We start from the raw sequence: 23,982 nt of genomic DNA on the forward strand, positions 1-23,982 counted from the left end.
ACCCCGACCTACACGTGACTCCCAACCCAACCTGAGCCTACACGTGACTCCCAACCCACCCCGGCCTACACGTGACTCCCGACCCACCTCGGCCTACACGTGACTCCCGACCCACCCCGGCCTACACGTGACTCCCGACCCACCCCGGCCTACACGTGACTCCCGTCCCACCCCGGCCTACACGTGACTCCCGACCCACCCCGGCCTACACGTGACTCCCGTCCCACCCCGGCCTACACGTGACTTCCGTCCCACCCCGGCCTACACGTGACTTCCGTCCCACCCCGGCCTACACGTGACTCCTGTCCCACCCTGAGCCTACACGTGACTCCCGTCTCACCCCGGGCAACACGTGACTCCCGTCCCACCCCGGCCTACACGTGACTCCCGTCCCACACCAGGTTATTGCTGTATAAACAATGCCTTCCTTATGCCATTCACATCTAAAGGGTAAATTAAAAGCTTTTTGCAGCCAAGGGCTGAGATCCACGCTGAAAATTTCCAGATCACTCTGGCTTGAGTCCACACTGAGGATTGGCCTCTGGTTGTGATCAGCCTGAGATGCAGGAAGTGCTGTCTGGAATTTCACACTTTGTCACCACCATCAGCAGACTAACCTCAGGCGATTTCATCACACAGGCTTAAACCTCAAACTGCTAGAAACACACGAAGTAAATACTGAGAAAACAAGCGATAGTAAGACAGGAAGTGAAATATAAACTGGGATCCCACCATCAAACCGCTTGTGGTAATGAAGAACGTGAACTATTTGATCAAACTCAATACCCTTTTTGCGCTCTGACTCTGGGTTCGCTGCTCTAACTCCAGATCAGAACCAGGGCCTTGATCCTTTCACTGGTGCCAAGCACCAAGTCCCGTTCGCCCATCACCCCTGTGCTCGCTGACCTACACTGGCTCCCGGTTAGGCAGCACCTCGATTTCAAAATTCTAATCCTTGTTTTCAAATCCCTCCGTGGCCCTCCTCGCCCCTCCCTATCTCTGTAATCGCCTCCAGCCCCACAATCCCCCGAGATATCTGCGCTCCTCTAACTCTGACAGACAGAAGGCTGGAAACTATAGACCGGTTAGCCTAACATCTGTGGTAGGTAAAATTTTGGAGTCCATTATTAAGGAGACAGTAACAGGACATTTGGATAATCATAATTTAATAGGACAAAGTCAGCATGGTTTTATGAAGGGGAAGTCATGTTTGACAAATTTGCTGGAGTTCTTTGAGGAAGTAACATATAGGGTGGATAAAGGGGAACCAGTGGACGTAGTGTATTTAGACTTCCAAAAGGCATTTGACGAGGTGCCACACAAAAGATTATTGCTTAAGGTAAAAAATCACGGGATTGGGGGTAATATTCTGGCATGGATAGAGGATTGGCTATCTAACAGAAGGCAGAGAGTTGGGATAAATGGTTCATTCTCAGACTGGCAATCAGTAACTAGTGGTGTTCCGCAGGGGTCAGTGGGTCCCCAACTCTTTACAATCTATATTAATGATTTGGAGGAGGGGACCGAGTGTAACATATCAAAGTTTGCAGATGATACTAAGTTGGGAGGGAAAGTAGTGAGTGAGGAGGACATAAAAAACCTGCAAAGGGACATAGACAGGCTAAGTAAGTGGGCAGAGATTTGGCAGATGGAATACAATACTGGAAAGTGTGAGGTTATGCACTTTGGCAGGAAAAATCGCAGAGCAAGTTATTATCTTAATGGCAAGAAACTGGAAAGTACTGAAGTACAAAGGGATCTGGGGGTCCTGGTGCACGGAACTCAAAAGGTTAGTATGCAGGTGCAGCAAGTGATTAAGAAGGCCAATGGAATGTCGGCTTTCATTGCTAGGGGGATAGAATATAAAAATAGGGAGGTATTGCTTCAGTTGTACAAGGTATTGGTGAGGCCGCACCTGGAATACTGCATACAGTTTTGGTGTCCATACTTAAGAAAGGACATACTTGCTCTCGAGTCAGTACAAAGAAGGTTCACTCGGTTAATCCCGGGGATGAGGGGATGGACATATGAGGAGAGGTTGAGTAGATTGGGACTCTACTCATTGGAGTTCAGAAGAATGAGAGGCGATCTTATTGAAACATATAAGATTGTGAAGGGGTCGGATCGGGTGGATGCGGGGAAGATGTTCCCGATGATGGTTGAAACTAGAACTAGGGGGCATAGTCTTAGAATAAGGGGCTGCTCTTTCAAAACTGAGATGAGGAGGAACTACTTCACTCAGAGGGTGGTAGGTCCATGGAATATGCTGCCCCAAAAATCTGTAGAAGCTACATCATTACATAAATTTAAAACAGAAATAGACAGTTTCCTAGAAGTAAAGGGATTTAAGGGTTACGGGGAGCGGGCAGGAATTTGGACATGAGTCTAGGTTCGGATCGGTCATGGCCCTGTGGGTAGCGGAGCGGGCCCAGGGGCCGTGTAGCCTGATCCTGCTCCTATTTCATGTGTCTAATTCTGTTAGATTCAGGAGATGGTTCTGTGATAGTGGATTGGCGGTTAGGATCAGATCAGCCATGATCTTATTGAATGGCGGAGCAGGCTCGAGGGGCCGATTGGCCTACTCCTGCTCCTATTTCTTATGTTCTTATGCCCTCTTGAGGATCCCTGATTATAATCGCTCCACCATTGGTGGCCGTGCCTTCTGTTGCCTGGGCCCCAAGCTCAGGAATTCCCTCCCTAAACCTCTCCGCCTCGCTACCTCTCTTTCCTCCTTTAAGACGCTCCTTAAAACCTCCCTCTTTGACCAAGCTTTTGGTTACCGGTCCTAATTTCTCCTTATGTGGCTCAGTGTCAAATTGTTTGTCTTAAAATACTCCTGTGCAGCGCCTTGCGACGTTTTACTACATTAAAGGCGCTATATAAATACAAGTTGTTGTTGTTGTTGCCATCTCCCTACAAGGATTGAGCCCGAGAGACATTTTAATGGCCCATTAAAGGGCAAATAGATCAAATTTCTGACACTAACAGGTCTTGGGGATCTACTTTAGGATTTATCCATGAACAAAATTCAGACTGGGCAAACCCACAAGTAAACAATATGGGCGCAAGTAGGACTGAGCGCAAGGCCCCATCACCATGGTGACAGTGAGGTGATGTGCCTGGTCCTCACTTGGTGTCTCTGTCCAGCAAGTCAAGTGAGATCACCAATTCTCTGGAGATGGACATTTGACCCTTTGTGTTAAACAGCTGCACGGTGGCATAGTGGTTAGCACTGTTGCCTCACAGCGCCAGGGACCCGGGTTCGAATCCGGCCTCGGGTGACTGTCTGTGTGGAGTTTGCACATTCTTCCCGTGTTTGCGTGGGTTTCCTCCGGGTGCTCCGGTTTCCTCCCACAGTCCAAAAATGTGCGGGTTAGGTTGATTGGCTGTGATAAATTGACCCTTAGTGTTTGGGGGATTAAATACGTGGGGTTACGGGGATAGGGTGGGATATGTGTTGGCGTAGGGGTTATGGGGATCGGGTGGGATATGTGTCGGTGCAGGCTCGATGGGCCGAAATGGCCTCTATCTGCACTGTGGGGTTTCTGTGATTCTGTGACTGATATTCTGGGGGTCAGTTCCAGTACAGCGACAACACTGACATTTATCCGGCAATGTGGAAAACTGCCCAGGTATGTCCTGTCCCCAAAAAGCAGGAGAAATCCAATTACCGCCCCATCAGTCTACTCTCAATCATCAGCAAAGTGACGGATGGTGTCATCGACAGTGCTATCGAGCGGCACTTACTCACCAATAACCTGCTCACTGAAGCCCAGTTTGGGTTCCACCAGGACCACTCGGCTCCTGACCTCATTACAGCCTTGGTCCAAACATGGATAAAGGAGCTGAATTCCAGAGGTGAGGTGAGAGTGACTGCCCTTGACATCAAGGCAGCATTTGACCGAGTCTGGCATCAAGGAGCCCTAGTAAAACTGAAGTCAATGGGAATCGGGGGGAAAACTCTCCACTGGCTGGAGTCATACCTAGCACAAAGGAAGATGGTTGTGGTGAGTGAAGGTCAATCATCACAGCTCCAGGGCCTTGGTGAGACCACATCTTGAGTATTGTGTGCAGTTTTGGTTACCTTATCTGAGGAAGGATGATCTTGCCATGGAAGGAGTTCAGCGAAGATTCACCAGGCTGATACCTGGGATGGCAGGAATGACGTATGAGGAGAGATTGGAGAGATTGGGCTTATACTCACTGGAGTTTAGAAGAATGAGAGGGGATCTCATTGAAACTTATAAAATTCTGACAGGACTAGACAGACTAGATGCAGGAAGGATGTTCCCGATGGTCGGGGAGTCCAGAACCAGGGGTCGCAGTCTAAGGATAAGGGGTAAGCCATTTAGGACAGAGATGAGGAGGAATTTCTTCACCCAGAGAATGGTGAACCTATGGAATTCTCTACCACAGAAGGCAGTAGAGGCCAATTCATTAAATATATTCAAGAAGGAGTTGGATATATTTCTTAGAGCTAAAGGGATCAAGGGATATGGGGAGAAGGCAGGGACAGGGTACTGAATTTGGATGATCAGCCATGATCGCATTGAATGGCGGAGCAGGCTCGAGAGGCCGAAAGGCCTACTCCTGCTCCTATCTTCTATGTTTCTATGTTTCTATGTATGACATTGCTGCAGGAGTTCCTCAGGGCAGTGTCCTAGGCCCAAACATCTTCAGCTGTTTCATCAATGACCTTCCCTCCATCAAAAGGTCAGAAATGGGGATGTTCGCTGATGACAGCACAGTGTTCAGCGCCATTCACAACTCCTCAAATTATGAAACAGTCCATGCCCGCATGCAACAAGACCTGGATGACGTTCAGGCTTGGGCTGATAAGTGGCCTACAGCTGACTCCCGTCCCACCCCAGCCTACACGTGACTCCCGTCCAACCCGGAACCTACACGTGACTCCCGTCCCACCCTGGCCTACACGTGACACCAGTCCCACCCCAGCCTACATGTGACACCAGTCCCAACCTGGCCTGCATGTGACTCCCATCCCACCCTGGCCTACACATAACTCTCGTCCCAACCTGGCCTACACGTGACTCCCATCCCACCCCGGCCTACACATGACAGCAGTCCCACCCCGGCCTAAACCTGACTCCTGTCCCACCCTGGCCTACACGTGACTCCCGTCCCACACTGGCATATAGCTGACTCCCGTCCCAACCCGAACTAGATGTGACTCCCGTCACACCCATGCCTACACGTGACTCCCATCCCAACCCAGCCTACACATGAATCAGGTCCCACACTGGCCTACACGTGACTCCCGTCCCACCCAAGCCTACACGTGACTCCAGTCCCACCCCAGCCTACACGTGACTCCAGTCCCACCCAAGCCTACACGTGACTCCCGTCCCACCCAAGCCTAAACGTGACTCCTGTCCCACCCAAGCCTACACGTGACTCCAGTCCCACCCCAGCCTACACGTGACTCCTGTCCCACCCAAGCCTACACGTGACTCCCGTCGCACCCTGGCCTACATGTGACTCCCGTCCCACCCAGGCCTATACGTGACTCCCATCCCACCCAGGCCTACACGTGACTCCCGTCCCACCCTGGCCTATATTCCTTGAGTGTTTAAGGGATGGTTATCTGGATCAATATGTCGAGGAACCAACTCGGGAACAGGCTATATTGGACTGGGTACTGTGCAATGAGAAGGGACTAATCAGTAATCTTGTTGTACGGGGACCCTTGGGTCAGAGCGATCATAACATGATCGATTTCTCACTCGAAATGGAGAGCGAAGAAATTGACTCAGAGACTAAGGTCCTGAATTTAAACAAGGGGAATTATGATGCCATGAGACGGGAACTGAGTAGGTCTGATTGGACAACGTTCCTGGGAGGACTGGAGGTAGATAAACAATGGCAAACATTTAAAGATAGAATGACAAAATTGCAAAAATTGTTTATACCAATCTGGCATAAAAGGAAATCTAAAAAGGTGACTCAACCGTGGATAACAGGGGAAATTAGAGACAGCATAAAATCCAAAGATAGGGCGTATAAAATAGCCAAAAAAAGCGCCAGAGCGGAAGATTGGGAACAGTTTAAGATAGAGCAAAGGAGGGCAAAGGGCATGATCAAGAGGGGCAAAATAGCTTACGAAAACAAGCTGGCGGAAAATATAAAAACTAACTCCAAAAGCTTTTATAAATATATCAAAAGGAAAAGACTGGTGAAAACCAAAGTTGGTCCATTGCAGTCAGATACGGGGGAATATATAATGGGAAATAAGGAAATGGCAGATCAACTAAATGCATACTTTGGGTCAGTCTTTACGAAGGAAGACACAAAAAACCTCCCTGGGATATCGGGAAAAATAGGGACATTGGCAAAGGAGGAACTGACGCAAATCAATATCTCTAAGGATATGGTGTTAAGGAAGCTAAAGGGATTGAAGGTGGACAAATCCCCAGGGCCTGATAACATGCATCCTAGGGTACTGAAGGAGGTGGCCCTAGAGATAGCGGATGCACTAAGGATGATTTTTCAGAATTCATTAGACTCGGGAACAGTGCCGATGGATTGGAGGGTAGCTAACGTTACCCCACTATTCAAAAAGGGGGGTAGGGAAAAAGCAGGTAATTACAGACCTGTAAGCCTTACATCAGTTGTGGGCAAAATGCTGGAGTCCATCATTAAGGATGAAATAGCGGAGCACTTAGCAAATGGGGACAGGATAGGACAGAGTCAACATGGATTTACAAAGGGTAAATCGTGCTTGACTAATCTATTGGAATTTTTTGAGGGAGTAACTGGTAGAATAGATGGGGGAGAGCCAGTAGATGTGGTGTACCTGGACTTCCAAAAGGCCTTCGATAAGGTCCCACATAAAAGATTAGCATGGAAAATTGAGGCTCATGGGATAAAGGGGAAAGTTTTGGCGTGGATAGGGAACTGGCTGTCAGATAGAAAACAGAGAGTTGGAATAAACGGCTCATTTTCTGAATGGCAGGCAGTAACAAGTGGGGTACCACAGGGATCTGTCCTGGGCCCCCAGCTGTTCACAATTTACATTAATGACCTGGATCAGGGAGTCGGATGCAGCATTTCCAAATTTGCAGACGACACTAAACTAGGAGGGGGGGTGGGCTCAGAGGAAGAGACCAGGAAGCTCCAGAGCGATTTGGACAGACTGGGCGATTGGGCGGATAAATGGCAGATGCACTATAATGTGGACAAGTGCGAAGTTATCCACCTTGGGTGCAGGAACGGGAGGGCAAATTATTATTTAAATGGCAATAGATTGGGAGAGGGGGAAGTACAGAGAGACCTGGGTGTTCTTGTACACCAGTCACTGAAGGCGAGCATGCAGGTGCAACAGGCGGTCAAGAAGGCAAACGGTATGCTGGCCTTCATAGCAAAAGGGTTAGAATACAGGAACAGGGATACCTTGCTGCAGCTGTACAGGGCACTGGTGAGACCACACCTCGAGTACTGTGTACAGTTTTGGTCGCCTCATCTGAGGAAGGATGTTCTTGCCATGGAGGGGGTGCAGCGGCGATTCACCAGGCTGATACCAGGAATGGCGGGAATGACCTATGAGGAGAGACTATGTAGTTTAGGGATGTACACACTGGAGTTTAGAAGATTGAGAGGGGACCTCATAGAAGTGTATAAAATTCTGACAGGTCTAGACAGACTGGATGCAGAAGGAATGTTTCCCTTGGCGGGTGAGAACAGAACTAGAGGACATAATTTAAGGATAAGGGCTAAACCATTTAGGACAGAGATGAGGGGGAATTTCTTCACTCAGAGAGTGGTGAACCTGTGGAACTCATTGCCACAGAGGGCAGTGTACGCCAGCTCATTAAATATATTTAAGAGGGAATTAGATATATTTCTACGGGCAAAAGGGGTTAAGGGTTACGGAGAGAAGGCGGGGACGGGATACTGAATTTAAGGATCAGCCATGATCTCATCGAATGGCGGAGCAGGCACGAAGGGCCGAATGGCCTACTCCTGCTCCTATCTTCTATGTATCTATGTATATGTGACTCCCATCCCACCCCAGCCTACATGTGACACCAGTCCCACCCCAGCCTACACGTGACACCAGTCCCACCCTGGCCTGCACGTGACTCCCATCCCACCCCAGCCTACATGTATTTTCCTGGCCAACGTCAGGTCACTAGAAAATAAAATGGATGAGATCAAACTTGATCTCTCCTCACAGAAAAGGACAAAGGAATGCTGCGCCATGATCTTCACAGAGACCTGGTTGAACAACGGCATCCCTGACACCACCATCCAGCTAGAAGGACGCACGGTCTTCCGCGCTGACAGAACTGCAGACTCCGGTAAGAGCAAGGGAGGCGGTTTGTGCATTTACACTAACAATGCCTGGTGCACTAACACGGACATAATCGATAGATCCTGCTCGGCTGATTTGGAATTCCTCATGGTAAGGTGCAGACCCTTCTACCTGCCTCGGGAATTCACGGCTGTTATCATCACTGCGGTCTACATCCCACCACACGCTAATGCCAAACTAGCACTGAAGGGCCATCAGCGAACAACAAACTGCGCACCCAGACAGAGCTTTCATCGTCGCGGGGGACTTCAATCACGTAAACCTAAAAACTGTACTACCGAAATTCCACCAGAATGTTTCCTGCCCCACAAGAGGGGAGAACACACTGGATCAAGTCTACACGAGCATTGTAGCTGCATATAAGGCCATTCCCTGCCCCCACCTTGGGAAGTCTGACCACCTCTCCCTGTTTCTAGCCCCGGCATATAAACCGCACATCAAAAGAGTGAGAACATCAGTGAGATCAGTGAAAGTATGGCCAGAGGGGGCAGTCTCGGAGCTTCAGGATTGCTTCGAACGCACTGATTGGGGCATGTTTGCCCATAATGACATCGAGGAATACGCATCCACAGTGCTATTCTACATTAACAGTTGTGTCGAGGTCGTCATGACTCATAAAAATATCAGGACATACCCCAACCAGAAACCCTGGATGAACGGAGAGGTCTGCTCGCTGTTGAAAGCACGTGACGCAGCATTTAAATCTGGCGACGCAGCGGCTTACAGTGCAGCTAGGACCAACCTAAAAAAGGGTATCAGGACTGCCAAAAGGAAACAGACACTGCGAATAGAGGATCACTTCCGCAACTACTCGGACCCCCGGCGCATGTGGCAAGGCACCCAGTCCATCACTGACTACAAGGGCAAAAACACCAGCCCCCCGGTTAGCGATGCCTCCCTTCCGGAGGAGCTTAACAACTTCTACGCTCGCTTCGACAGGGACAACAGGGAGCTGGCTACCAAAGCCTTGCCACCCCCGGAAGACCAGGTGCTCACTCTGTCGACCTCCGACGTAAGGGGTGTTCTACGCGGAGTGAACACACGAAAGGCTGCTGGACCGGATAGCATACCTGGACGGGTACTCAAGGAATGTGCTGATCAGCTGGCTGATGTCTTCACCGCCATCTTCAATCTGTCATTGGCCCAGGCAGTAGCCCCTACATGCTTCAAGACTGTTACCATTATTCCTGTGCCAAAACAAACGGCTGTGACGTGCCTGAACGACTATCGACCTGTCGCACTCACACCATCATAATGAAGTGTTTCGAGAGACTGGTCCTGGCTCACATCAAAGCCAGTGTTCCCGCCTCTCTTGACCAACACCAGTTTGCCTATCGTGCAAACAGATCAACGGAGGATGCAATCACAACTGCTCTACACTCTGCACTGAATCACTTAGATGGTAAGGAGACCTACATCAGAATGCTGTTCATAGACTACAGCTCAGCATTCAACACTATCGTCCCCAACAAGCTGGCCACCAAACTCCACACTCTTGGCCTGAACACTTCCCTCTGTAACTGGACCCTGGACTTCCTAACAAACAGACCCCAGTCTGTCAAATTAGGTAACCACACCTCCCCCCCTGACCCTGAACATGGGGGCCCCACAAGGATGTGTGCTGAGCCCCCTCCTCTACTCCCTCTTCACCCACGACTGTGTGGCTGTTCATGGTTCCAACACCATCATCAAGTTTGCGGATGATACCACGGTAGTAGGCCAGATCACCAACAACGATGAGTCAGCCTACAGGGAGGAGGTCCAGCATCTCGTGAAGTGGTGCGCCGATAACAACCTGGCCCTTAACATCAAGAAAACCAAAGAAATCATTGTGGACTTCAGGAAGTCTAAAGGCAGAAGTCACACCCCCATCCACATCCATGGGGCTGTGGTGGAAAGGGTGGACAGCTTTAAGTTCCTCGGAGTCCACATCACGGAAGACCTCTCCTGGTCCCTCAATACCTCCTCTTTGGTGAAGAAGGCCCAGCAGTGCCTATATTTCCTAAGGAGGCTGAAGGGATGTAACCTGTCACCCCTGATCCTCTCTAACTTTTACCGCTGCACAATAGAGAGCATCCTGACGAACTGTATCACAGTATGGTATGGCAGCTGTAGCTCCTATGACCGGAAAGCCCTGCAGCGGGTAGTCAAAACTGCCCAACGCATCACTGGCACCCGGCTACCGACCATAGAGAACATCTACCAGAAACGCTGTTTACGGAGGTTACGGACCATCATCAAAGACCCTACCCACCCCAGCCACAGTCTGTTCGCCCCCCTGCCATCTGGGAGACGCTACAGATGCATTCGCACCCGAACGACCAGATTTAGGAACAGCTTCTTTCCCAGGGTTGTCATCCTACTGAACTCCACAAATAAACTCTAAAGCCTGCACATCTGCCAATGCACTTTATTATGTTTATGTTAATGTATTACAAGCCAAATGTATGTTGAATGTTTAAATGTCTTAATCTAAATGTACACTCTCGGGAGCCGCAAGCCTACATTTCGTTGTACTGCACTAACAATGACAATAAAAGTTGATTATTACTATTATTATTAGATCCCTGAAGTTAGCAGGCCAGGTAGACAAGGTGGTTAAGAAGGCATACGGAATGTCAGAGTTATACCGCACAGAAAGAGGCCCTTCGGCCCATCGTGTCCGCGCCGGCCATCAAGCCCTGTCTAATCTAATCCCATTTTCCAGCATTTGCTCCGTAGCCTTGTATGCAATGGCATTTCAAGTGCTCATCCAAATGCTTCTTGAATGTTGTGAGGGTTCCTGCCTCCACCACCCTTTCAGGCAGTGAGTTCCAGATTCCAACCACCCTCTGGGTGAAAAAGTTTTTCCTCAAATCCCCTCTAAACCTCCTGCCCCTTACCTTGAATCTATGCCCCCTTGTTATTGACCCCTCTACTAAGGAGAAAAGTTCCTTTCTATCTACCCTATCTATGCCCCTCATAATTTTGTACACCTCAATCAGGTCCCCCCTCAGCCTTCTCTGCTCCAAGGAAAACAACCCCAGCCTGTCCAGTCTCTCTTCATAGCTGAAGCGCTCCAGCCCAGGTAACATCCTGGTGAATCTCCTCTGCACCCTCTCCAAAGCAATCACATCCTTCCTATAGTGTGGCGACCAGAACTGCACACAGTACTCCAGCTGCTGCCTTACCAGCGTTTTGTACAGCTCCATCATAACCTCCCTGCTCTTATATTCTATGCCTTGGCTAATGAAGGCAAGTATCCCATATGCCTTTTTAACCACCTTATCCACCTGTTCTGCTGCCTTCAGGGATCTATGTACATGCACACCAAGGTCCCTCTGATCCTCTGTCTTTCCTAGGGTCTTACCATTCATTGTGTGTTCCCTTGCCTTGTTAGTCCGTCCAAAATGCATCACCTCACACTTTTCAGGGTTAAATTCCATTTGCCACTGTTCCGCCCATCTGACCAACCCATCTATATCGTCCTGTAGCCTGAGGCTTCCCTCCTCGCTATTTACCACCCCACCAATTTTCGTGTCATCTGCGAACTTACTGACCATACCTTTTACATTCACATCCAAATCATTAATGTAGACCCCAAACAGCAAGGGACCCAGCACCGATCCCTGCGGTACCGCACTGGACACAGGCTTCCAGTCACAAAAACAACCTTCCACCATTACCCTTTGCCTTCTGCTACTAAGCCAGTTTTGGATCCAATGTGCCAAGGCACCCTGGATCCCATGGGCTCTTACCTTCCTGACCAGTCTCCTATGCGGGACTTTATCAAAAGCCTTACTGAAATCCATGTAAACCACATCCACTGCACTACCCTCATCCACACACCTAGTCACCCCCTCGAAAAAATGCAATCAAATTGGTCAGATATGATGTTCCCTTGACAAAGCCATGCTGGCTATCCCTAATTAATCCTTGCCTCTCCAAGTGGAGACTAATTCTGTCCCTCAGAATTTTTTCCAATAATTTCCCTACCACTGATGTTAGGCTCACTGGCCTGTAATTCCCTGGTTTATCCCTACTACCCTTCTTGAATAATGCTACTACGTTAGCTGTTCTCCAGTCCTCTGGCACATCCCCTGTGGCCAGAGAGGTTCTGAAAATTTGTGTCAGAGCCCCTGCAATCTCCTCCTTTGCCTGACATGGTAGCCTGGGATACATCTCGTCCGGGCCTGGGGATCTATCCACTTTTAAGCCTGCTAAAACTGCTAGTACCTCCTCCCTCGCGATGCTAATATGTTCAAGTATATCACAGTCCCCCTGCCTGATTTCTATGTCCGCATCGTCCTTCTCTATAGTGAACACAATGCAAAAAATTCATTTAAAACCCCACCTACATCTTCTGGCTCTACACACAGCTTGCTACTTTGGTCCCTAATGGGCCCTACTCTTTCCCTAGTTATCCTTCATTAGCCATGGCATAGCTTGCCTTCATTAGCCATGGCATAGAATACAAGAGCAGGGGGGATTATATTTCAACTGTATAAAACACTAGTTAGGCCTCCGCTAGAGAACAGAGTGCAGTTCTGGTCACCACATTACAGGAAAGATGTGATTGCACTAGAGAGGGTACAGAGGAGATTTACAAGGATGTTGCCGGGAGTAGAGAATCTTAGCTATGAGGAAAGACTGGATAGGCTGGGTCTGTTTTCCTTGGAACAGAGGAGGTTGAGGGGAGACCTTATTGAGATGTACAAATTTATGAGGGGCCTAGATAAAGTGGATAGGAAGGACCTATTTCCCTTAGCAGAGGGGTCAAAAACCAGGGGGCACAGATTTAAAGTAATTGGTGGAAGGTTTAGAGGGGATTTGAGGGGAAATATCTTCACCCAGAGGGTTGTGGGGGTCTGGAACTCACTGCCTGAAAGGGTGGTCGAGGCAGGAACCCTAACCACATTTAAAAAGTACTTGGATGTGCACTTGTGATGCTGTAACCTGCAGGGCTACAGACCAAGAGCTGGGAAGTGGGAATAGGCTGGAGAGCTCTTTGTTGGCCGGCGCAGACACAATGGGCTGAAATGGCCTCCTTCCATGCTGTAGCCTTCTATGATTCTATGAAATGGCCCTCGACAAAAGTCACGAATTACATCCTCTGTGGCTGTAACCGGTGGACTATCTCTCTTCATCCTTCTCGACCTGTCTGCGAGCTTCACCACGGTTGATCACACCATCCTCCTCCAACGCCTCTCCTCCATTGTTCAGCCCAGTGGGACTTGTTGGTGTGATTACAGGATAGTCGCTGAGCCAGACCCCCGAAACAAGCTCGTGGAACAGGAAGATAGACTTTATTTCACAAATTAATGGTAAAAGGTGGCTGTTGACAGTGGCAGAAGGTGGGTGGTGGTGTTCCACAAGGATCAGTGCTGGGTCCACTGTTGGTAGGAAGAATAGGGAGGTCACTTATCACTTGGAGGGTGCGAGTCGAGGTGGGGTAGATGAACAAAGGGATCTCGGAGTACACATACACAAATTACTAAAAGTTGCACCACAAGTTAGCAAGGCCATAAAAAAAGCAAACCAAACACTAGGATTTATTTCTCGAGGTATAGAATTGAAAAGTAGTGAAGTTATGCTAAACCTGTATCGAACCTTGGTTAGACCACACAGTTCTGATGAAGGGTCCCAGACCTGAAACGTTAACTCCGTTTCTCTCTCCACGAATGCTGCCCTGGCATTTTCTGTTGTTATTTCAGATTTCCAGCATCCACAGTATTTTGCTATTGAATTTAAGGGGAGGCTGGACAAGCATATTAGGGAGAATGGAATAGAGGGTTATGCTGATAGATTTAGATGAGGAATGACGGGAGGAGGCTCGGGTGGAGCTTGGACTGGTTGGGCCGAATGGCCTGTTTCTGTGCCGTAGGTCCTATGTAATCCAATGTAACATAGTCTCATACCATCGTAGTTTCCTTTATTTAAATTCAGGACCCTAGTCTCTGAGTCAAATACTTCACTCTCCATCTTAAATGAAGAATTCTATCATATTATGATCGCTGCTCCCCAAGGGGCCTCGCAGAACAAGATTGTTAATTATTCCTTTCTCATTACATAATACCCAATCTAAGATGGCCTGATCTCTAGTTGGTTCCTCGACATATTGGTCCAGAAAACCATTCCATATACACTCTAGGAATTCCTCCTCCACAGTATTGTTACTAATTTGGTTAGCCCAATCTATATGTAGATTAAAGTCACCCATGATAACTGCTGTGCCCTTATTGCACGCATCTCTAATTTCCCGTTTAATACCATCCCAAATCTCAGCATTACTGTTTGGGGGTCTGTATATAAATCCCCAGGGCCTGCTAATCTACATCTTAGGGTACTTAAGGAAGTGGCCCTATAAATAGTAGATGCATTGCTGATCATCTTCCAAAATTCTATAGACTCTGGAACAGTACCCATGGATTGGAGGGTAGCTAATGTAACCCCACTATTTAAAAAGGTGGTAGAGAGAAAACGGGGAATTATAGACCAGTAAGCCTAACATCGGTAGTGGGGGAAATGCTAGAGTCCATTATAAAAGATGTAATAGCAGAGCACTTGGAAAACAGTGACAGGATCGGACAAAGTCAACATGGATTTACAAAAGGTAAATCGTGCTTGACTAATCTACTGGAATTTTTTGAGGATGTAACTGGTAGAATAGATAAGGGCAAACTAGTGGATGTGATGTATTTGGACTTTCAGAAGGCTTTCGATAAGGTCCCGCAGAAGAGATTAGCGTGCAAAGTAAAAGCCCATGGGATTGGGGGTAAGGTACTGTCTTGGATAGAGAACTGGCTGGCAGACAGGAAGCAAAGAGTTAGAATAAACGGGTCTTTTTCCGAGTGGCAGGCAGTGACTAGTGGTGTAACGCAGGGATCGGTGCTAGGACCCCAGCTATTCACAATATATATAAATGATCTAGACGAGGGAACTAGATGTAATATCTCCAAGTTTGCAGATGACACAAAGCTGGGTGGGCATGTGTGCTGTGAGGAGCATGCCGAGAAACTTCAGTATAATTTGGACAGGTTGGGTGATTGGGCAGATGTATGGCAGATGCAGTATAATGTGGATAAATGCGAGGTTATCCACTTTGGTGGCAAAAACAGGAAGGCAGATTATTATCTGAACGGCAATAGATTGGGAGATGGGGAAATGCAACGAGACCTGGGCGTCCATGTGTACCAGTCGCTGAAGGTAAGCGTGCAGGTGCAACAGGCGGTTAAGAAGGCAAATGGTATGGCACCTCTGACAGAGCAGCTCTCCCTCAGTACTGCCCTGGAGTGTCAGCTTAGATTATGTGCTCAAGTCTCCAGAGTGGGACTCAAACCCACAACCTTCTGACTCTAGAGGTGAGAGGGTCGTCCACTGAGCCGAGGCTGACCCCTCTTAATCTCCAGCCTATTTACTGGGGTTATCAGCATCTTCAAACCACCCCCCAACCCCCTAATTGCCATTATTAACACAGAATAGTCCTTCATGTGATTAACAGCAGAATGGGACCAGTGAGCTCAGGTGTGAACTCGCTGGTGTCTCAGCAGGTGAAATGAACTGGTGAATCCCTTTTCACACACTGAGCAGGTAAACAGCCTCTCCCCGGTGTGCAGAGCATGAGAACGGCCTCTCGCCAGTGTGGACTCACTGGTGCAGCCGCAGAGAGGAGGGACGAGTGTATCCTTTCCCGCACTCGGAGCAGGGGAACGGCCTCTCGTCAGTGTGAACCAGCTGGTGTTCCCGCAGAGAGGAGGGACGAGTGAATCCTTTCCCACACTCGGAGCAGGAGAACGGCCTCTCGTCAGTATGCCCACGTTCGTGTACCAGCAGAGTGTGGGACTGGACAAATCCCTTCCCGCACACGGAGCAGGTGAACGGCCTCTCCCCGGTGTGATGTCGCTGGTGTATCACCAGGTTCGATGACTTAGCAAACCTCTTTCCGCAGTGAGAGCAGCTGAACGGCCTCTCACCGGTGTGAATGCGTTGATGCCTCGACACATCCTCGGCGCTTTTAAAGCTCTTCTCAGAATCAGGGCACTTGCAGGGTCTCTCGTCAGTGTGAGCTCGCTGGTACACCCGCAGTGAGTTGGAATGGCTGAATCCCTTCTCGCACACGGCGCAGGTGAACGGCATCTCCCCAGTGTGAGCTCGCTGGTACGTCAGCAGGGTGGATTGTTTAGTGAATCCCTTATCGCACACGGAGCAGGTGAACGACCTCTCCCCGGTGTGAACTCGCTGGTGTGTCAGCAGGGTGGAGGAGAGAGTGAATCCCTTCCCGCACACGGAGCAGGTGAACGGCCTCTCCCCGGTGTGAACTTGCTGGTGCTGTATCAGGTTGCTGGATCTTCTGAAGCCCTTCTTGCAGTCGGAGCACTGAAAAGGTCTCTCATCAGTGTGAACACGCTCATGTATCAACAGGTGGCAAGACTGGTTAAACTTCTTCTCACAGTAAGAGCAGGCGAATGGCTTCTTGTTGGTGTGAACTCGCCGGTGTCTCAGCAGGGCGGATTGTTGAGTGAATCCCTTCCTGCACACGGAGCAGGTGAACGGCTGCTCCCCGGTGTGTACTCGCTGGTGTGCCCACAGGGAGCCTGAATGAGTGAATCCCTTCCCACACACGGAGCAGGTGAACGGCCATTTCACAGAGTGACTGCCTTGATGAGTCTCCAGCTCGGAGAGGCAACTGAATCCTATCCCGCATTCCCGACATTTGCATGGATGCTCCTTGCTTTGGTTACACTTGTGCCTTCCCAGGCTGCACCTTCGGTTGAATCCACGTCCACACACAAGACACATGTGCAGTTTGCCCGCATTCTGATTGCTGCTTTCCGCTTCCATATGTCGATGATATTCAGGTCCAGTGACTCTGTCAGATCTTCGTGTGAAGTTTGCGTTAAGCTGCCTGTCTGCAATTCCTCCCCTTGCAAGAGACAGTAAAAGAGGTTTATATAAGTAATTAATGTAAATACAGGAGAGAAAATAAAGAAAGACTGGCCTTTATACAGCGCCTTTCACGACCAACGGTTTTACAGCCAATGAAGTACTTTTTGAAGTGTAGTCACTGTTGTAATGTGGGAAACACTGCAGCCAATTTGCATGATAAATAATGGCCAGAACACCGGGGATAACTCTCCTGCCCTTCTTCGAAATAATGGGATCTTTTATGTCCACCTGAACGTCTCATCCGAAAGGCGGCCTCCGACAGTGCGGTGCTCCCTCAGTACTGACCCTTCAACAGTGCAGCGCTCCCTCAGTACTGCCCCTCTGACAGTGCAGCACTCCCTCAGTACTGCCACTCTGACAGTGCGGTACTCCCTCAGTACTGACCCTCCGACAGTACGGCGCTCCCTCAGTACTGCCTCTCCGACAGTGCTGTGGAAATGTGAATAAAATGGACGATGAATTGGCTTACAAAAATGGCTTTGCACAAGGAAAGTCTAGATTAGATTAAAGAGCAGCCCCAGCTTTGCAAAGTGCAAAGCTAGCAGAAAAGAGAGACGCCTGCGGCCAAGTGTTAACGAGCAATAAAGGTCACTGAAAGGGCTTAACTGCTAGCTAGAAGATGATTGACTAGCTATTGTGCGGTGCCCAATCATGATCCGGTACTTCAAGAAGGCATATACAGCAGTGAGACAAGTCAGGATTTGCCCGCCAGACTGAAGACCAGATCATGGCCAAACTGAAAGGGCTTAAGTGATCCCCATTGGAGAACGCTTGTTGCCAGGGAAGTGATGTAATGACCCTTGTCCCACTGTATAAAAGGGGCTTCCCTACCGGTATTCGCTCTTAGCCAGAAGACGTGTGGATCATCAAGAGAGTCAGACACCTCCCGGGGACGTAAATGCTGGCAACACGTGCCTAACCCGGTGTGACTCTCGGGACACGAATGTACTGTAAAAGACCTCAATATACTGTGTGACCACTGCGAACAGTTGGAAGTAATAAAATGTTGTTTTAACTCTCCGAACCCTCGAGCCTAAAATCATTCTTCGTACTACGGAACTCAAGACGAGGACCAGGAAAACCCGGTTCTAACAACTTGGCGTAATCGGCAGGATCGCAAGACATCAAGAAAGGGAAAAAAGGTAAGCACTATAATTTATTGTGCCCTTTTTGCACCCTGTCTCTGTGATCTTTATTGAACGAACCAACCGGGTAGCGTACCCTCTGGCTGGCGGTTAACGGAGCACAGTGTCCCATTGCTAGCACGCGACAGAGTCCGGGACTCTGATCTATCGATAAACTTATTCGTTAAGTCTATGACCTGTGGCAACATGACAGAACCAAGTAAAAAACCAACGACGGAAAAAGGAGGCAAAGCCCCTCCCGAAACCATGTTAGAAGAAATAGTAATCCAACTTAAACAGTATATAGAAAGTACATTCGATGTCCCACAACATGAATATAATATCAAACAAAAATTTGGTGCCTCAAAAGGACAATGGTCCCTTGATGATATAAAAAGTGCATGGGGCAAGACCACCCGTATGAAAGGAGGGAAAAGAAAAACGGGCTGGGTATTGGCCACCTTGAAACAGTGTAGGCAGAGAGGAGAAATAACTCGGAAGGCGGCAGAGGCCAAAGAGAAAGAACAAAAAACAGCTCTCCGTGAACAAATAACAAAATACAAAACCGAGTTAGAGAAACACCAGAAATGCCTTGAAAAAGCAAACGAAAGAACAGAAAAGTGGAAGGCAAAAATGAAGAAGGCAAGGGAGGCACACAGGGAAAGCCCAAAAGTGGTGACGATTACCCCGACACCCTTGTACCCTACCTATCCTGCAGCCCCCCCTACAGCCCCTCCGGCATATGAACAGCCCACGCCCCAACCCCGATCAAACGAAGCCCATATTGCTAAAATAAATACTCCTCTTACGGACTCATCAGACGAAGAAGATATAACCGAGAAACCACCCCCACGCCTTGCCCCCATCAGGTTACAAAAACATGAAGTAGGCGGCCGAAATCTCCGAATTTATACCTATTACCCGGCCAACCCAAAAGATATAGATCAATGGGCAACTGATATGCCGCACCCAAAGAAAAGCACAGTAAAAGCCTGGCAGTTCTTGGAACGAAAAAGAACAATCTATAACCTGCACCCATTTGATGGATGCCAGGTTATAGCAGTAGTAGTTAGCGCAAGAGAGTCGGCCGCCCTGACGGCAATAGTAAATATGGCCATCACCAGACGAGCAAACGCCCTACTTAACGCAGCCAGACAAGCACACCAAGCGGCATTAGCGGCGCATCAAGCAGCCAACCCACCTCCAGCTGCCGGAGCCGCACTCCCTGCCGTACCACCTCCAGCTCCACCAGTCCTATTAGTCCCCCCTGACCTAGCTATGATAGAATCAGAAGCCGATAGGACAGAAGGGTGGACGGCCATTAGAAATTGGCTACAGGAAAGGGGCCCGACCAATCCAGACTGGTCCAAAAAGAAAAAGACCCCAATGACTTCGCCGTTCATTTCGCTAACCAGTGGGTAGAGTACTCTGGCATGGGACAGAATACCGAAGCAGAGGTGGATGCCTGCACCCATGAACCATTGAAAAACACATTTATGAATGGTTTGAGACCTGACCTGGCAAAATTGGTAAAATTAACAATGGCAAACTGGAAAACAAACGCAGTTTCTTTTGCGAACCTGACCCAACAAGCCGTAACCCAGGATAGAGAACACTGTGCCAATCTCCGAGTCATGAAACTAAACCCCCCGGAGCGAGCAAGCTCTGCACCCCCCGCGGGAAACCCAGATAAGAAACCAGGCACTTGCTACAAATGTGGGAAAGAGGGACACCGGGCTAGAACATGCCGAGTGGGCAACAGGGGTAGAGGAAGAAGCAATAACGGAGGAAGAGGTGGGGGAGGACAATGGCAAGGACAGGCAGTCCCAGATAATCAACCCGGCACAAATCCGTGGCAGACCCTGGGCGCCACCGGCCTGTACGACACCCAGACAATTACCCCCTCCCCACCGACCCTTAGCCCTGGAGAGATGGCGATGGTAGAAATGTACCGGAACTCAAACTCCACCGGAAGGGAAACCTTCGATAGCATAGCCCGACAGCAAGCAAAAAACCAATAGACCCCACCAACGAACCCCCGAAGGTAGAGGTTCCTTGGCAACTGAGAGCTTTAATCACCCAAGCCAGGGACGGCCTCTATATGACTTTGTTGGTGGGAAAAACAGATAACTCACCCCCACTGAAAGTAGACTGCCTATTGGACACAGGAGCAGAATTGACGGTCTTCCCCACACAATATGCCCAAGGCTGCCCGCTAGATGGGAATACTGAGAAAGCCTTAGGGGCCAGTGGAGAAGATATCATCTTACATAGAACCCACAAAATGACCTTGTGTTTCGGCCCCCATGAAACAAGGGAACATATATGGATTGGACCCGTCACTGCCCCCATCATAGGCTTGGACATATTGACAAAGCTAGACTTTAGCCTACACTTCACTGGGAATGGAGACATAGGTTGGACGATCCAAAACGGCCCCCGCAGGATAAGAGCTGTGAAAGAGAATAGTAAGGATGAGTGGGGACTGAAGGACCATCCTATCTGGGCACGAGATAAATATGAGTGCGGAACCCTACGGATAGGCCCCGTAACGTTCACAGGGAAGCCGCCACCTTCCACAAAACAGTACCCTATAAGCCCCGCCACCATCGCCGCCATTTTGCCTATAATCGAACAATTAGAAAAACGAGGGGTGTTAATTAAGACACACTCTGCCCCCAACAGTCCCGTGTGGCCAGTGGTAAAATCCAATGGACAATGGCGACTGACCATTGATTATCGAAAGGCCAACGAGTGCATAGAACAAAAGACCCAATTGGTGGCGGACCCATCAGTTATCTTTAACTCCTTGGGATCTGAGGAAGAAATCTTCTCAGTAATAGATATGGCCAATGGCTTTTGGGCCGTACCCTTAGCCAAAGAGGTGTAGCCGTGGTTCGCCTTTACGGTAAACCAACAACAGTACACCTGGACAAGGATGCCACAGGGCTTCCACAGTAGTCCTACGGTGTACCACCGAGCGATACAGACAGGCCTACGAACACTGCCCCCTCTGGAATCTACGGTGATCCAATATGTAGATGATATCCTTATAGCCTCAAAGGCAAAAGAGCAACACCAAAAAGACCTTCTGATAATCCTAGGGCACCTAGAGCGGGCAGGACACAGAGCAACGTGGGATAAAGCACAGATTAATAGAACCACAGTCACATACCTAGGACAACAGATATCCAAGGGAAATAGGGGACTGACGGAGGATAGAAAAAAGGCAATTCAAATGGCCGCATGCCCACGAACCATAAAAGCCCTGAGATCATTTCTAGGCCTGTGTAACTTCAGCCGCCTCTGGATAGGATCATACAGCCAAAAAGCGCAGCCTTTGACCAAACTGCTAAAGGACAATCCGGGTTCCAGGGATCAGATCGCATTAAACCCAGAGCAAATGCGGACGTTCGAAGAACTGAAGCGCGCCCTATGTAGCGCACCGGCTTTAGCCATTCCCGATGCGCGGATGCCATTCCGCCTCTATGTACACGAAAAGGACGGGTATATGACAGCAGTACTAACCCAGGCCCACGGAGATAGACACAGGCCCGTAGGATACTATAGTACCCAGTTGGATTTGGTGGCCCAAGGATGGGGTAACTGTCTGAGAGCTATGCAAGCAACCTGCCTAGCAATAGAAGTTACAGCCCCGGTAGTTTTATCACAAAAGTTGGTGGTCCAATGCCCGCACACCGTCCATGCTATGTTAGGAATGAATAAGGTAGCTCAAGTGACCGCCTCTCGATGGACCCGATGGACCACGATTATGGAAACAGATAATTTGACCATTACTAAATCCGGGCCGGGCAATCCAGCAAGCATGATGCCCCTGACAAACCCCGAAGAACTAGAAAGTGATCACGACTGTGTAAACCTGTTAGACGCCATGCAGCAGAGGGCTGAGACGCAGGAACTACCCTTACACAATCCCGAAATGGCCCTTTACACGGATGGGTCATCCTTTGTGGAAAAAGGAACCCGATTGGCAGGGTGGGCAGTTACAACAGAATTCGCAGTAGTACGAGCAGGAAGTATGGGAGGAGGGGCCTCAGCACAACAGGCAGAACTAGTCGCCCTCACCCAAGCCTGTCTCTATGCTCGAGACAAGACGGCCAATATATATACCGATTCTAGATATGCCTTTGGCATCGCTCATGACTTTGGACAACTATGGAAACAAAGAGGCTTTCTGACAGCTGCAGGTACACCCATAAAAACTGGAAGAGAGGTAACAGCATTAATGGATGCCATCCAGTTACCCGAAGAAGTGGCCATACTAAAATGTAAGGGCCATAACAAAGAAGATACCCCTGAAGCTAGGGGCAACGCTAGGGCAGACGAAGCAGCAAAATACGCCGCCCGTACCATTACCCCCCCAACACCTCAGGTGCGATATATCACGACAAACAACGACCAAGGGGACATCCTACTAATGCAAAGAGAGACCCCAAGGGAGGAACAATGGACATGGTTAGAAAATGGGTTGCAACCCAATAAAGATGGCATATGGCAACATCTCAAAACGGGAGCAGTAGGATGCCCAAAGGAACTGATGCCGTTTTTGGCCCAACAAATACACTCGTGTGGACACATAGCTGCACAGCAAATGACAGCCAGATTCCAGAGAAACTGGTGGGCAAAAGGGTTTCGAACTCAAGCCCAAAGAATAGTGGAGCAATGTGTGACATGCCAAAAAGTAAATCCCGGACAAAAAAATTGAAGTACCAATGTTAAAAGCACCTGCTCCGGCAGGGCCCTTCCAACATTTGCAGGTCGACTATATTTCCTTGCCAAAATGTCAGGGATATACAGATGTATTGGTGATAGTCGATCGCTTTTCACGATGGATCAAAGCCACCCCAGTTCGAAGCGCCACCGCTGCTGCAACCGCGAAAGTCTTGTGTAAAGATTACATTCCTAGATGGGGCGTGCCCTTATGTATTGACTCAGACCAAGGCACACATTTTACGGGGGAAATAATTAAAGAACTTTGTAGACTACTACAAATACAATGGTCATTGCATTGCCCATACCACCCCCAATCATCGGGACATGTGGAAAGAGCAAACAGGACAATTAAACAACAGCTCACTAAGTACCACTCTGAAGGAGTGCCATGGCCTCAGGCCCTACCCCTTGTCCTATGTAGTATTCGAGCCACCCCGAATAGGACCACTGGACTCAGCCCCTATGAGGTCGTTACCGGTAGACCAATGTCGCTACCCGGAACAATAGATCTACGTAGGGCTGACATTCATCTTCTAAGTGAAACAGTACTAAAGTATTGTAAAGATCTAACAGATGCTGTCAGTTTTGCTTCCCAACAGGTCAGCACAGCTTGGCAAGAACCCCCACCGGGAGGACACAGTTTAGTCCCCGGGCTACAAGTTTGGGTAAAGAAAATAAAGCCAGCCCCCCCGGAAGACAAGTGGGAAGGTCCGTATGTCATCCTGTTGACCACAGGAGCAGCCGTGAAAGTACAAGGAAAAAAAGCTTGGATACACGCGACACACGTGAAAAGAGATACGACAGGAGCCCCAACAGAAGAATAAATTGGACTTATTGTGTATCATGATTCCCATCAGCATATTGCTA

At 49.1% G+C, this 23,982-nt stretch overlaps 1 protein-coding gene across 1 annotated transcript; it reads right to left on the minus strand.

Moving 5' to 3' along the window:
• Nucleotides 1-656: 656 nt before the first annotated feature.
• On the minus strand, nucleotides 657-21,000 carry LOC147105429 (uncharacterized). Its single transcript, XM_086010900.1, has 3 exons — nucleotides 20,972-21,000; nucleotides 16,008-17,069; nucleotides 657-678 (listed from the first exon to the last, which is right to left on the minus strand). The coding sequence occupies exons 1-3, from the start codon at nucleotides 20,998-21,000 to the stop codon at nucleotides 657-659; spliced, it is 1,113 nt and encodes a 370-aa protein (XP_085867026.1).
• Nucleotides 21,001-23,982: the final 2,982 nt, after the last annotated feature.

This window comes from Somniosus microcephalus, chromosome 17, assembly GCF_052327205.1.
Source record: "Somniosus microcephalus isolate GS21.2 chromosome 17, FLI_Smic_1.0, whole genome shotgun sequence".
Taxonomy (NCBI): Eukaryota; Metazoa; Chordata; class Chondrichthyes; order Squaliformes; family Somniosidae; genus Somniosus; species Somniosus microcephalus.

Bases quoted from the DNA above. Each gene is read 5' to 3' on its own strand.
- LOC147105429 (XM_086010900.1), bottom strand. From the start codon at position 21,000: ATGGCGGCGATGGTGGCGGGGCTTATAGG. The intron at 17,070-20,971 runs GTACTGTTTTGT...CCGAAGGTGCAG, and splicing joins ATGGTGGCGGGGCTTATAGG to CCTGGGAAGGCACAAGTGTA. The intron at 679-16,007 runs GTGCGGGAAAGG...TTGTTTTCTCAG, and splicing joins AGGCCGTTCCCCTGCTCCGA to TATTTACTTCGTGTGTTTCT.